Source organism: Carassius auratus, chromosome 24 (assembly GCF_003368295.1).
Source record: "Carassius auratus strain Wakin chromosome 24, ASM336829v1, whole genome shotgun sequence".
Classification (NCBI taxonomy): domain Eukaryota; kingdom Metazoa; phylum Chordata; class Actinopteri; order Cypriniformes; family Cyprinidae; genus Carassius; species Carassius auratus.
This window is the reverse complement of record NC_039266.1, coordinates 2313160-2327952: the sequence shown is the minus strand read 5'-3', so window position 1 is coordinate 2327952 and position 14793 is coordinate 2313160. Positions and strand designations below refer to the sequence as shown.

The 14793-nt window shown below is 34.4% G+C and overlaps 1 protein-coding gene across 1 annotated transcript; it reads left to right on the top strand.

Moving 5' to 3' along the window:
- The first annotated feature begins 5255 nt into the window (after positions 1–5255).
- Positions 5256–14423, top strand: LOC113041998 (epidermal growth factor receptor kinase substrate 8-like protein 1). Its single transcript, XM_026200598.1, has 15 exons — positions 5256–5514; positions 6296–6402; positions 6485–6543; positions 7420–7549; positions 7966–8054; positions 8646–8720; positions 8859–9007; positions 9089–9227; positions 9886–9938; positions 10163–10259; positions 11061–11186; positions 11258–11378; positions 12452–12614; positions 12790–12922; positions 14026–14423. The coding sequence occupies exons 2-15, from the start codon at positions 6312–6314 to the stop codon at positions 14110–14112; spliced, it is 1512 nt and encodes a 503-aa protein (XP_026056383.1). The 5' UTR covers positions 5256–5514; positions 6296–6311; the 3' UTR covers positions 14113–14423.
- Positions 14424–14793: the final 370 nt, after the last annotated feature.

Below are 14793 nucleotides of genomic sequence, written 5' to 3'. Positions count from 1 at the left end.
ATACATTTGAAAATGATGAATAAAGAAGCGTACTGAGGAAAGTTTTCCAGGATGGAGAGATACAAGAGTTTAAGCTCCAGAAGTTCTCTAAACCATTTCACAAACATTAGTCAGCACTAAAGTCACCTACATTCTTGATTTATCAAGATGAGTCAGTTTATAATCACTACATCTGCAGTCATGTAAACTCACGTCATCCTGGACCTTCTCTGCTTGATCAGAATGAGACTGAAATATCAGTGATGATAAAAAATTATCAATATGGATGTCTGAGGTGCATGGTTTTAATCAACTTTATAACTGAAGAAGATGGTGCTTTGATGAATTATAGTTTGTTTTAATGTAATCAAGCAAGAGACACATGATAGACCAATCAGATCACTTTCCCAAGACATTTTTGTATCTCAGATTTCTTCTGTTATCTGTGAGATGAATGTCTTCTGTTTATTTTCTTGATGGTGATTTCAAGAGGAACTGTTCATACAAAAATGAAAATTATGTCATCATTTACTCATACAGTACATGCCTTTCCAAACCTGTATGATGGACTTTCTTCTTAGAAACATAAATAAAGGATGTGAAACATACAAACCTATATATATATATATATGTATATTCACATCTAAGAACCAGACATTTACAAATGAGACTGTTTAGCTTTTGATGGAGGCTGACATTATTGCACATAAAATATTACATTTGGGTCACTGGAATATTACATATTGGCTTCTATTGCCTTTTTATGGTGTGTTTTTTCCTTTTTTGAGATTACTTCCCTTGCTTACTGTAAAAGAGCAGCTTGAACTTTTCATCCTAATGTCCTTATCTATGCTTTTGTGTCCCATTATAACATGAGGGTGAGTAAATGATGACGTCGAACGGGAGGAGAGAGACGGGGAAGGTGTAAAAACGACACGCTCTAAAGCTATTTATGCATCGAAACATGAGCCACTTTTGATCACCAGTGTCATATATGCACATGTCTGATCTGTGATCTGTTATGATCTGCAGGTGTGTGTCTGTCTATGATCTTGATGGGGGTCATATCTCAATACCTGCTTACTGTGAGTTTCATTAAGTGTTTGCCGTGCATGTTCGACTGGTTACTAAGTTAATATGGAGAGTTTTTCCAGTTTCCTACTTCAATGCAAGGAATAATAACCCAAAAAATTGTTGAGTTTGAAAAGATGCAAGTTTTTAAGAAACAGATCCATTATTAAGTATATAGTGAATTTCAAAGCTTTGTAAAAATCGAGTTATCTGATTTAGGAGAGAAATCTGCACAGATCAAGCAGCGTTTACAAGCAAAATCAGTCCAAAACAGTTCTAAACAAATATTGTTGGTGGATTTTGATGTCAGAAGACAACAGTGGATGGTCTTTTTCACTGAAGAAAGCATTATTATGCTTTGTGGAATTCGCACGTCCTGATTTTGCCAAGTCCGATGTGTTCCTAGGTCAACATATTTTGTTGACCCTGGAACAACATTTTACTCCAAAAATATATTCTTAACCATATCCCTACACCTAAACCTAACCTTAACCATGAGTAATCCCTAAAATCAGAGGAAATGATAGATGAATGACACTGATGTACAAGCACCAAACAGTGATTTTAAGTGTAAACTTCACAAAATCTACAAACTGGTTCTTCAAATCTGATTGGTTAATCACAATGTTGTTCCAGGGTCAACAACGATGTTGTCCCAGGAACATGTCTCACTTGGTAAAATCAGGTTCTGTGTGGAATTCAGCCAAAAGCAACAGTATTAAATTAAAAGTGCCTCAATGATGGATTAGTTTCTTACAAACCTGCAGCTTATGGCTTCACACGATGTTAACTGATGGGGTGGATCACTTGTGGATTATTGTGATGTTTTTATCAACTGTTTGGACTCTCATTCTTACGGCAAATCACTAATTCACTAAAGCATGATCAACAGGTATAGTAATTTAGCAAAGAGAACTTAAACAGGCCCATTACTACTACATTATTTAGCAGTTGATATTATTCAGATATTCTAAGGGTGTATAATTTAGTAGGGATGTTATAGGGGCATGTCATACATCCATATATCCAGCTACTATCATATATCCAGCTACTTCTAAATCATCCCTAGCAATAGTTTTGATCAAACAATTAAATATATGTATATAACCACTGTTGTTGTAATTTTGGCTGCATCTGAAATAGGTCATACCATTGATAATTACTGAGAAGTTAAAGTAAATGCACAAAAAAAATGTCCTTGAAAAAGCTTTTCGAAACTCTGAATCAGTTAAACCATTGCATCACAAAATGATTCACTGTTTCAAAATGCTCCAATTGGTTCGCATATCGTGAATCATTTGTGAGCCCGGAGCACAAAAGCAGTCTGAAGTCTCTGGGGTATATTTGTAACAATAGCCAAAATGAGTCAAAAATATACATTTTTCTTTTATGCCAAAAATACTCAGGATATTAGCTGAGTAAAGATCATGTACCATGAAGATATTTTGTAAATGTCCTACTCTAAATATATTAAAACTTAATTTTTGATTACTAAATGCATTGCTAATAATTCATTTGCACAAATTTAAAAGTAATTTTCTCAGTATTTTGATTTTTTCTTTTATTTGCACCCTCAGATTCCAGATTTTCAAATAGTTGTATCCAAGCCAAATATTGTCTGATCCTAACAAAGGACAATGGAAAGCTTATTTATTCAGCTTTCAGATGATGTATGAATCTCAGTTTCGCAAAACTGACACTTAAGACTGGTTTTGTGGTCCAGGGTCACATTTGTTTCAGATCGAGACTTCAGAATCCAGTTTTGTTTGCTTTAGGATTAGCAGAGCTTTGGATAGTTGCCTTGTACTTGTCTTTATCAACTCTGAACGAAGAAAAGAGAGCGTCAGAGCCAGATTTTAGTTTATGTATGCAAAATTTAGCTAGCAGGGAACACAAATTAGTTATATTTTGCTGTATTCACTTCTGAGTAGTCAAATGATCAAAACATCTTTAAAACTGCTGCTGTAATGTGGTTTTACATCATTAGAATTGTTTTATTATTGTCTGATTCATTTAAAAAGCTCTATTTATAAATTATGAGTATGTTAGTCACCCATAAATAAAGACTTTAGAAATTGTGGTTAATAGTCAGTCATAAATGTGAATTTTGGGGTAGTTGGATGGGGAAGGGAGTGTTGTCTGCTGTTATGTCTCACTAATGTCAAAATCAAACCTACGCCCTAGAAACACACACTTCAGAGAGTTGTTATGATGGCCAAAATATATAAACCCATACAAATATGTGCTGCCTAATAGGAATAAAACAAGCCAGTGCATGAAGTGAGTAATCAGTCTATGCATGTAGTTTGGGAGATTGTTCTTACATGTAGTCTACAGGAAGTGTCTATTATATGAGTATAAAGAGAGTAAGTATCTAATATTTCTGTAGGAGAAACAAGGAGTGATGAGATCATACCAATTTTACAAACACTCAAGTCCAGCACACAACTTTTCCCCATTAAATATCCAGTTTCAGTCACAAATATTTCACATTACACTAGTAAAATGAGTGCTGTCTTTTTTTCTAACTTTTAAGCACTGTAGTTGTTTTATCATTAAAATGAGCTAATTTCATGTAAATAACTATATTTGGAGAGTTCTGGTGAATGTTAATTTTAATCAGTTAGTTATCTTTATCAAATAAGTAGGATAAATGTATAAAAGGCAGCTGAAGAGGTAATTCATGCATGCATGCTCCTGATAACATTGTGTGTGTTGCCATGTTCCATGTTTATCTTTTTTACAGCCTGATATCCGTGATGCTCATTCCTCTTCTCATTGAATCTTATCGACTGACCAGTGCTGAGGTGATTTTAGAAGTCTGTAAGAATACAACAGAGAACAGAGCGACTACATGTACTACTATTTACACATATGAAAAAAAAAGACCAAAACTAGCATGGTTCAAAAATCTTTACAGTTTTAGCAATGCATGCATTCATCTAATGCAACAAATAATATGCATTAAATTAATAATTCACCCAAAAATATAATATACTGAAAATGTACTCACACTCAGGCCATCCAAGATGGAGATGAGTTTGTTTCTTCATCAGATTTGGAGAAATGTAGCATTGCATCACTTGGTCACCAATGGATGCTCTGCAGTGAATGGGTGCCGTCAGAATGAGAGTCCAAACAGCTGATAAAAACATCAGAATAATCCACAAGTGATCCACACCACTCCAGTCCATCAGATAACAATTTAAGAAGCAAAAATTTGCAGATTTGTAGGGGGAAAAAATCATAAATAAGACGACTTTAAACTTAAAACCACTGCTTATTGCCTGAAATAGGAATACATTATCCATAATAACGTTTCCTCCTGTGAAAATGTCATCTCGTCTGAATCAGGAGAGAAATCTGCATAGATCAAGCAGTGTTTGCAAGCGAAATCAGTCCAAAACAATTCTAAACAAATATGTTGGCAGATTTTTTTTCACTGAACAAAACATTATTAGGTTATATTGTATGGACTTTAGTATTTTAGCCAGAAGTGACGGTTTAAAGTTACAAACGTCTTAATGATGCATTTGTTTCTTACAAACATGCAGCTTATGTTGCTTCACAAGTCTTTACATGATGGGCTGGAGTGGTGTGGATTACTTGTGTATTTGTGTATTTGTTTATCAGCTGTTTGGACTCCCGTTCACTGCGTATTGTTTTCAGCACATTTAAAAAGTTTGGGTGAACTATACCTTTAACTTGAATGCAATGCAATGCCATATGAGCCACTTTGGATATAAGCATCTGCCAAGTGGATGACTGTAAAATGTTATGCACAAACCAAAACACTAGTTTATTAAAAGACTTTGAGACGTCAAGAGAGAAAAGACACTTGATCTAATGCAACAACAGTTTCAAATGCCACTTGAATACACTTTGTATCACCAGGCAATGCAATGTACACTGTCCCAAATATTTATTTTCTGAATGCATATTTAATTGCGAATAATGACAGATTTGTTAACTGTTCCATAACTGACCATTAATGAGTAACTGAAGGAGTTTGCTGTGTCCTCTCTTCTCCACTCTGACTACATCTCTCAGCCCTTTTCAGTTTCATTTTAGCAATCACTATTAATACCTAATTCAGATTCAGATGATACTGTTGTGATTGTCCACCCACAGCCCCGCCTCTTTGATGACATCATTCTCTACCTGTTTGTATATTTCAGGCATCAAGCCTGAAAGCAAGTTGTGTCATTACACAATAAGGGCAAATGGGTACGGTTCTCAACAGTCAGGTAATTTTGTGATTTCCACAGTGTGTCCACAACCTAGAGAAATAGGACCTATTACTGAGAACACAAACCGGTTTAACCAGTTTTATAACTTGAGAAGGCGTGACTAAGAGTACAGTGAGAGAGGGAGAGAGAGACAGATTTGCAGAGGAAAAGATTCATTCGACCTCGGCCGTTCTTTAGGACTAAACACTTACAAGACAAGCGGGACACAAGGAAGGTACAGTGTGTTATCTTTATCAGCTACATGACTGAAACTGTGTGTGTGTGTGTGTATCTGTGTGTGTGTGTGTGTGTGTGTGTGTGTGTTTTAGAGCAGGAGGCACACTGAAAAACCCTCAAGGCATCTCAATGTCAATCTGAATGCCAAACATATTTTCTAGTTTTTATTATGAATGAGCATGTGTGGTTAACTAAGACTCTGCTAAAAGTAAGCAAAATCTAACCAAAGTTCACTTTATCGATGTCCTTTCAGATAAAAATATTCATAAATAAATTCAATAATGTTTTTTCGTTCTTGAAATGCAGTTTCTTTCAGGGTTTGTGTTAATGTGTAATTAATATAATAATTTGTATATTAAATTGAAAAAAAGATGGTGTATCATTTAAAGTACAGCCCTTCGCTCGACTTTGTTGTTTTTAAACAAATTTGACTTTGACTGATTTTCCTAGCTAAGTAAATGAACTTGATTCAAAAAGGGTGTTTTATTCTTGTCCAAGTCTTTATGTGGAAGATAATATCTAGCTCTTTTTTCCATGTGTGGTTTTTCATAGGGGCGTTTTTTTGTTTTTTTTTAGTTATGCAACTTAAAGTTGTTTGATGTGTTTGTTACGGATTCATTAGCATTGTGTGCCAGCAATTAAATCACATTTTGTTTAAAACAGCGTGACGCACATCAAAACCGATTGAAATACTGCAGATCTGCTCATTGTCCATCAGGACACACACTTTCATTCTGAATAAAGGGAGTGTTGTTGTCCTGTCAATGTGTGTGTTTCAGGTTCTCTGAGTCCAGTATGGATTATACAGGAATCCCGAGTCCACCTTACACCCAAGCCCCAAATCCACCCTCACCCGTCCCTCCTCCACCCTATCCGGGCATCAGAGGTGTGTGTGAATCAGCGCCTATCAATGCTTATCAATACTGATCATAACATCCACAGATTAACACACTCTTCCTCAACTCTAGCTAATGGACTGGTGAACGGTCAACCTGATAAATCATTCCTTAGGGCTCAGATGGAAGTGGTGAGTACATATAAACAAATACAGAAAACGATCGCAGAGTTATATATAGACAGCATGTATTTGTTTAAAATTACAGTCAAAATTCATTCTAACATGCTTAATTGGTGCTCAATCATACCATTTATAAAGGTTCTTATTATAATTACTATTTAATATTTATATTATATTAAACTTCGAATGGTAGTATATCATGTTTTCCACAAAATTATGAAGCAGCACTACTGTTTTCAACATTGATAATAATCAGAGATGTTTCTTGAGCATGAATCAGTATATCAGAATGATTTCTGAAGATCGTGTGACACTGAAGACTGGAGGAATGATGCTGAAAATACAGCTTCGAACACAGGAATAAATTACATTTTACAATATATGGACATAGATCATGGTTATTTTAAATTATAATAATATGTCGTAATACTTTTACTGTAGTTTTTCTCAAATAAGTGCAGCCTTGCGGAGCATAGGAGACTTAAAATGAATTTAATGAAGAAAAAAATCTTAATTATTTAAACTTTTGACTTGTAGTGACCAGTAGTATGTATGTTAATACATATATATAATTCAAATTTCTATAATTAAAAACTTTATTTACTTTAGAAATCATGTTTAACTATGGTTTTGTTGTATTTGACTAACATCTGGGAACATATTTCACCCATATTGTCCACAAGTACATCCGAATGATCTTGTTTTGTTCATATAGTGGATCTTTATGCGACTGTTGACTTCCCACACTGTAGTTGACCTTCAGTTTGACCATTACCTCGACCTATAACACCGCATTGATATGCCTGTTTACAATACCAACAGAGTTAAAAAAAGATCTCTGCATGTATCTTCATTCCTGACTGCCTGGTTTCTCTCTATTTCCAGGACTTGCTAAATCATTGTTTTGATGATATCGAAGCATTCATCGGAAAGCTGCAGCACTCAGCAGAGGCTCAGATTATCCTCGACCAAAGGAGCAAGAAGAAGAAGAAAAGCCAGAAGAAAAGTGCAGATGGTAGGAGTCTACCTGTAGGAAAAAATCAAACCTGAATGCTTAATAAAATCTAAAGCGAAGCTCTGAAACGCAGCTGAAGCGAACGCTCTGTAAAGTGAGCTCTTATCAGCCGATGGAGTCTGTTATCTGCAGTTCCTAGTATCATCAGGACATCAGCTGATGGGAAAGTGTTGTGTTACGAGGCCGTCAGCAGTCTCCACCCTGTGTGTGTGTGTGTGTGTGTGTGTTGAATACTAACAATCTCTCAGTTAAAATAACATCACACCTGCATCGTCTTAAACACACACCAAAACAAGCCCGCATTTGTTCCAGGAACACAACACACCTGGAAATCTTCTCTTCCAGGTTTCATTATTTCTTGTTAAGTGCACACATGATCAGTGTTTTAGAGTGTGTTGTGTGTTTGTGTTTTACAGAGGATCTCCTCACAGCTAGAGCCAAACCGCCTTCTGAGAAAGAGTTTCTCGACGCTTTCCAGAAGTTCAAATACAGCTTCAGTCTGTTGGTGAGTCGATGTGGACATTTATAACAGATATTTTAATGACGGGTAACACTTTGAACATTAATGAAAAGCATTTATTGATCTCATTTCATAACAATTGCAACATTTACTAATAAATTATTAAAATCCAAGTATTAAAGAAGATCAAAAGCAGTCTTAAGTCACTGGGGTATATTATTGGCAATAGCAATCGTTTTTTTTGTAAGCCAAAAATCATAAGGATATTACGTAAAGATCATGTTCCATGAAGTTTAGTAAATTTCCTACTGGAAATATATCAAAACATAATTTTTGATTAGTAATATGCATTGCTTAGAATTCATTTGGACATCTTTAAAGATGATTTTCTCAATATTTAGTTGTTTTTCTAGATTCCTCTAATAGATATATCTCAGCCAAATATTGTCCAATCCTAACAAAACATGCATCAATGGAAAGCTTAAATCTCAATATATTATATAGTTATTCCTTGTTATTAAAATTGTTAATATCAATCATTGCTATTAATAATACTATAAGACTAAGAATTAAGCAGTGTGGCGTCGTATATATATCTTCTCTCAGGTTTCCATAAGAGTATTGTATGTTTTACAGGCACGGTTAAAATTTGCCATCTCCAATCCGACCTCAGAGGAGCTCGTGCATCACGTCTTCAAACCGCTGGAAATGGTAAATGCATGCTCTTATTCCTCCTGTGCAAACAGCAGAGCTTTGTGTGTTTCATCAAATGTTTGCACACTATTGTGTAGAGAAAGGAGGCAGTAAAGAGCACCCAAATAACTCCCCTGTATCTGTGTGTGTTTGTAGATGGTGAAGGCTACAGGAGGTCCTGGTTTCGCCGCGTCCGTCTCCAGCCCCGCTATGACACAAGGAGCCGTGACTCTGCTCCAGAACAACCTGACAGCACAGGACAATGCCCTGTGGATCTCTCTAGGCCCTAACTGGACACAACATAGGTACAAACTCTAATTTATAGGTTATATGTACCTTAAATATACGGTGTGTGCACATGCTGATGGCTTGTTTCCTTCATGTAGATCTGCTCTGCGGAGCCCCGTGGCGCCGTACACACTCGTGTTTCAGGACGGATGGAGACCGCCAGGGTCCGATGCTGCTGGATGGGTCGACCCTGTGGAGTTAGAACACAGACACGACGCTGAGCTCTCAAAAGCAGAGGTAAAATCATCTAATAATGTACGCTAGTGTTCGAAAGTTTGGGTTAGGGGGAAACAAGTCTCGTAGTCAACAAGGCTGCATCTACTTAATCAAAAATACATGAGAAAATGTGAAATATTATTACAGTTTAAAGTAACTGTTTTATATTGTAATATATTTTAAAATGTAATTTATTCCTGTGGTCGAAGCTGTATTTTCAGCATCATCAGTGTCACATGATTCTTCAGAAATCGCTCTAATATTGCTGCTCAAGAAACATTTCTGATTATTATCGATGCTGAAAACAGTTCTTTTTGTGAAAACGGTGATGCATTTTATTTTTCAGGAGTTCTTTGACGAACAAAGAAGTTCGAAAAACAGCATTTGTTTGAAATGGAAATCTTTTGCAACATTGTGAATGTCTTCACTGACACTTCTGATCGATTGAATGCATTCTTGCTGAATAAAAGCATTCATTTCTTTAAAAAAATATTTTTTAAATTCGGCTAACCACACAGTTGGATGCAAAATATACTGTTAAAACTGAATTAAACACACTAAAGTCTACATTCTTGTGGAAAAACACACTAATGAATCCCACAAATGTGATTTCCCTGTCTGTCACTGTGTGTTTGGTGTGTGTGATGTTCTTGATAACCTGGTTTTGTCTCTGTCACAGCTGACTCACGCGTCTGACCGTCACACTGCTCCCGTTCAGACTACAGACCAACCGTGAGTGTGATTCACAGCTGAAGAATCAGTCGAATCCTTTCAGATCTGTCCGTTTCAGCCATGGCTTTTCAGTATTTATGACTAACACTAACTAACACAAGTTCATTCATTGTGTCAACTAGCAACCCACAGTTTCTCTTCTCTTCTGCATTTTAAAGAGGTATTTTGTATGAATGTGATTCTAATGTCTGATCTGAGAAAGCATCTCTGTGTCTCGTCCTCAGTGTTGGTGGAGTTAAAGAGCTCTTATATCGCTGCAGTTATGATTTTGTTGCACGAAACAACAGTGAGCTGTCTGTACTTCAAGGGGAGACACTCGAGGTAACACACACACACACACACACTTATCTATAGTAGTTATCAAGCTAAGACATTTTTCAGAATTATTATTGCCATAAATTCATAATTCAGGATATTAATAAAATATATATTGATGAATTAATTTGTTTTGGAGTTATATTATATTATATTATATTATATTATATTATATTATATTGTTTTAGGGGAACATTTATTTATTTTGTAGACAACATTGTTATTTTAATAAAATATATTACTACTAATAATAATAATTATAATGAATCATAAAAATAAATAAACACTTAATATATTTATTGATATTGTAAAATATTAATTTAATTTTATATTAATTAAAAAAATGTTTGGTTTCACCGTAACAAATTTTTTGGGATAATTATATACACACTAATATATTTATTAATTAATAATACAATTAATTTATGAATTACACATTATATATTTATTATAAATAAATAATTATAAATAAATAATAAATTATATATTTATTATATTTATTTAATCTATGCCATCCCCCAGGATATATAATCCACAACAGTGTGTGTGTGTATTTATTTTTTTGGATGTGTTTAATTATTTATTTATTTATTTATTTATTTAACTATAATAATATAATTTATATAATATAATATTACTATAATAGTTAACCCACATCTATATTAGTTTACAGTATATCATTAAAGAGCTAAAGAAAATATGATCTCTCATCTCACAAATTTTATAATGCAATATCATATTTAACACCTCCAAGTATTATATTAATACAAATAATCTCTATTTTCCTGTTGTTCGTCCGTGCTCCAGGTGATGGAGTCATCTAAGCGCTGGTGGAAGTGTCGTAATAAGTTTAATGAAGTGGGGTTCGTGCCCTTTAACATCCTGGAGCCGGTGACACACATCGACAACCCTGTGCTTCATAAAACTCCAAAGGTACTGAATAAATCACATCAACAAACAGGCTTCAGAAACCACTTCTTCTGACATTACCCTCTCTGTTTCAGCCTCCCGCTGCTCCACCGATGTTCAACAGCCCGCCCAACCCGTCCGCCGTGACCTCTGACCCCAGCGCCGCTCGGCCGCGCAGCATGATCCTCGGGTCACTGTCTGAGGACACAGAGAAAGGTACAAACACATCACAATCAGATCTCAGTTATATCACAACAGACAGCAGCGCAGCACAAACAGAGACTTTTGATCAATTCTCTTGTTTTTAAACCAGTGTTGTTATTGTTAACTAAGAGTACAACTATTACAAACACATTTCAGTAATCGAAATAAAGTCAAATGGGAATATTAAATGAAAAAGCTAAACAAGGAATACAAATTTGCTTTGGTAACTAACTGAAGTAGAAATTATTAAAACTGAAATTATAACAAAACTTGAAAACAAAAACTATTAAAAATACAGAAGCACATACGAATATGACTAAAACTTAAACTTAAATTAAAATGAAACTTTATTATATATTAAATTTTTGCCATTTTTTTTTTTTTTTGCCATTTTTTTATATATTTTTTAAACATGTCTATATTAACTTTAGGTTTAGTTTATTTAGTTTGACTTCAACTTAATTAAAATGAAAAATGTATATTATATTAGTTAATTGTTTTTCCATAATTTATATATTTTTATGGTTTAGGGTTTTAGTTTCATGTAATCCAGTTTGAAATATAAAAATAATGACTATGGAATAATTAAAACTCTCCCATTAAAAGAAAAATAATTAAAAAATATATTTTTTTTAATTATGAAATTTAAAAATTCCCAAATTTCTCAAATGAAGAAATACCCGATTTTAATTTTTTTCAGAATCTAAAACGTACTGTTAATATTATTTTAGTATCATTGATCATTGACCTTTTGTATATTTTCAATTCGATTGCACATTTTTATTTTGTTTTTATATATTTTTGTTATTTGTACGTGCTTTGCCATTTTTTTAAAATGATTATTCTTTTTTATTTACTAGTTTTATTTCTGTATTTCATTGTTTTTATATTTTATTTGATTTCAGTTAATGCTTATTTTAGGTAATTATTTGATGTTTTTTATTTTCGTTTTATATAACAATAATAACCCTGCTGAAAATCTACAGCAAGCGATTCGAAATATTCCTACAGACTATAATATGATGCATTGCTCAGGGGCAGGTTTTTGATCTTGTGCTCGTGTTGATTTGCTGGTTGTGTGTCAGTGATGCAGGTGAATGACGAGCTGCTTCACCGTTTGACCAGTGGGAAGAATCTGTCTCCTCGTCTGGTCATCCCTCGTTCAGCAGAGACGTCCGTCCCGCTGGACTTCAACTCACCGCCCGCAGAGGTGGAGATCTGGCTGCGCAAGAAAGGCTTCAGTGAACCGTGAGTCTCACACAGCACACACTTTACAGCAGAAATGAATAATCATACTCCACCTGTAACTCCACACATCACTCTCACATTCACTTAGTATGATTTTATATGAAGTATGCAATATATAGGAGCTTCAGTCTAGACTTCTGTGATCAGTGTTTGACGGCTGTGGATGTGTGTGCAGGACTGTCCAGTGTCTGCGGGTTCTGAATGGAGCTCAGCTGTTCTCTCTGAATAAAGAAGAGCTGCGCGCTGTTATTCCTGAAGAGGGCGCTCGAGTCTACAGTCAGCTGACCGTCCAGAGAGCGCAGATAGAGGTGCATCATACACACACACCCACACACACACACACACGTCTCTGCTGGTTCACTTGAGGCTGCAGATGATTTAGGAAGCCATTCTAACTAAAGATATAGAAGAAAACATTTGAAATTTTTTTTTGTTGCATTTATTTCTTAATTTAAAATGTAAAAAAAAAAAAATGCTAAAAATTCCTGAATCCAAATGTGCTCTAAAAATTCTGAAATGTTACACACATCCCTAGCATAATTTGGGTATATTAAAAAATAAAAATATGTTTTATACAGGATTAGAAGCTAGAAGTCTTTAATTAAAGGTTAATTAGTGATAATTTATATTTTAAAATCAATGCAGCCCAGAGTTATTTTAGTGTCAATGACACATTATAGTTTTTTAATATTTAGATTTTTTTTTATGTTTTGTTTTCATTTCATTTAATTGTTAGTTAAATTTGTTACGAGTTGTAATTTTTATTAGTTATTAGTTTACTAGTTGTTACTTTGATTAGTTATTTTGACATTTTATTAGTTTATCAGTACATATTCATTTTAAATTATAAGTTTAGTTTATTAGTTTTGTTGTTTTAGAAGTTCAACTTGAAATAAATAAATATGACATAACTGCTGACAGCTGGCCAAAATAATTTTCTTTTTTTCTTTTTTTAAAGCTTTTGTTTTATTTTATTTCAGTTAATATTAATTTCAAGTATCAAATTTTTACTTTTTAATTTTTTTATTTTATTTTGTTAACACAATATATTTTTGCAATCCTATTTGGTGCAGCTATTTTCTGTGTAAACATTACGTGAGGGACTAAGCTGTCATATTTCATATTTTGAAGCACTGACGAATGATCAGAAAGTGTTGCATTTTAGTATTTAAAACTATCTGGCATTTCACAGTATGTAGTGCAGAGTTTGAAACACTGCATCACTCTAACGACCTGCTAAAAACTGCTTTAACACTGAAGCGTAAGATGTGTTAGTCTAGTAGCAGTTTTAATATCCTGACTTAATATGCAGCAATCAGTCTAATTTATTTATTTTAAACCAAGCAGTTTGATCTTGACAGCCGGCGGTCGGCATGCATTTATCATCTAACCACATCTCTCCATCTCTCAGGACGCTCGCAGAGCTACAGAGCTGGAGACAGTGATGGAGAAGCAGAAGATGAAGGTGGATTTGAAACTGGAGAGTGGAACTTTATGAAGATCTCATCTTCTCTTAACACCCTCTGTCTGTATCATACACATGCAGAAGATCATTCACGCTATTGTAACCTGCTTTAAGGATTGTTTTGTCTTCTTATTTAGTTTTACAGCATGAAATAAGAATGCAAATCGGCACAATGTTGTATAAATTTCTAAATTCTCTATGTAATATGGGTTAATATATTCTTAATAAATGCATTTAATGCACAAATGTGAAACTATTAAATCATCTCCCGCCTCAAGAGGGCGCCAGACACCAACTAACCACTCACTGAAGCACAGCAGATTAAAAACTCTTCTAGGATCTGAACCTGCAACCTTTGGGTTACCAGCCAGGTCTTAAACTAGTGCTAAAGAACACACACACAAAAAAACACACACACACACACACACACACACACACACACACAAACACTTTAAACCTTCAGGATTCGGGAATCTCAGCATGCACTTTGACAAGAAGAGCAATAGTGATAATAGTAATGATATTACTATAAATCACAAAGCCAAGCCCAAGTTTGTATGGGTCCAACTAAATAATAAAAGGTTTCGGTGTAAGCTTTGTTGTTTTGGGACTTCAATTCAAAATCTTGGCCAAAGTAAATGCTATTGCTCCATTGCTTGGTCAGCTAAACTACACATTTACATTCACAGCTCCAACAAAACCCACAAAGATAGA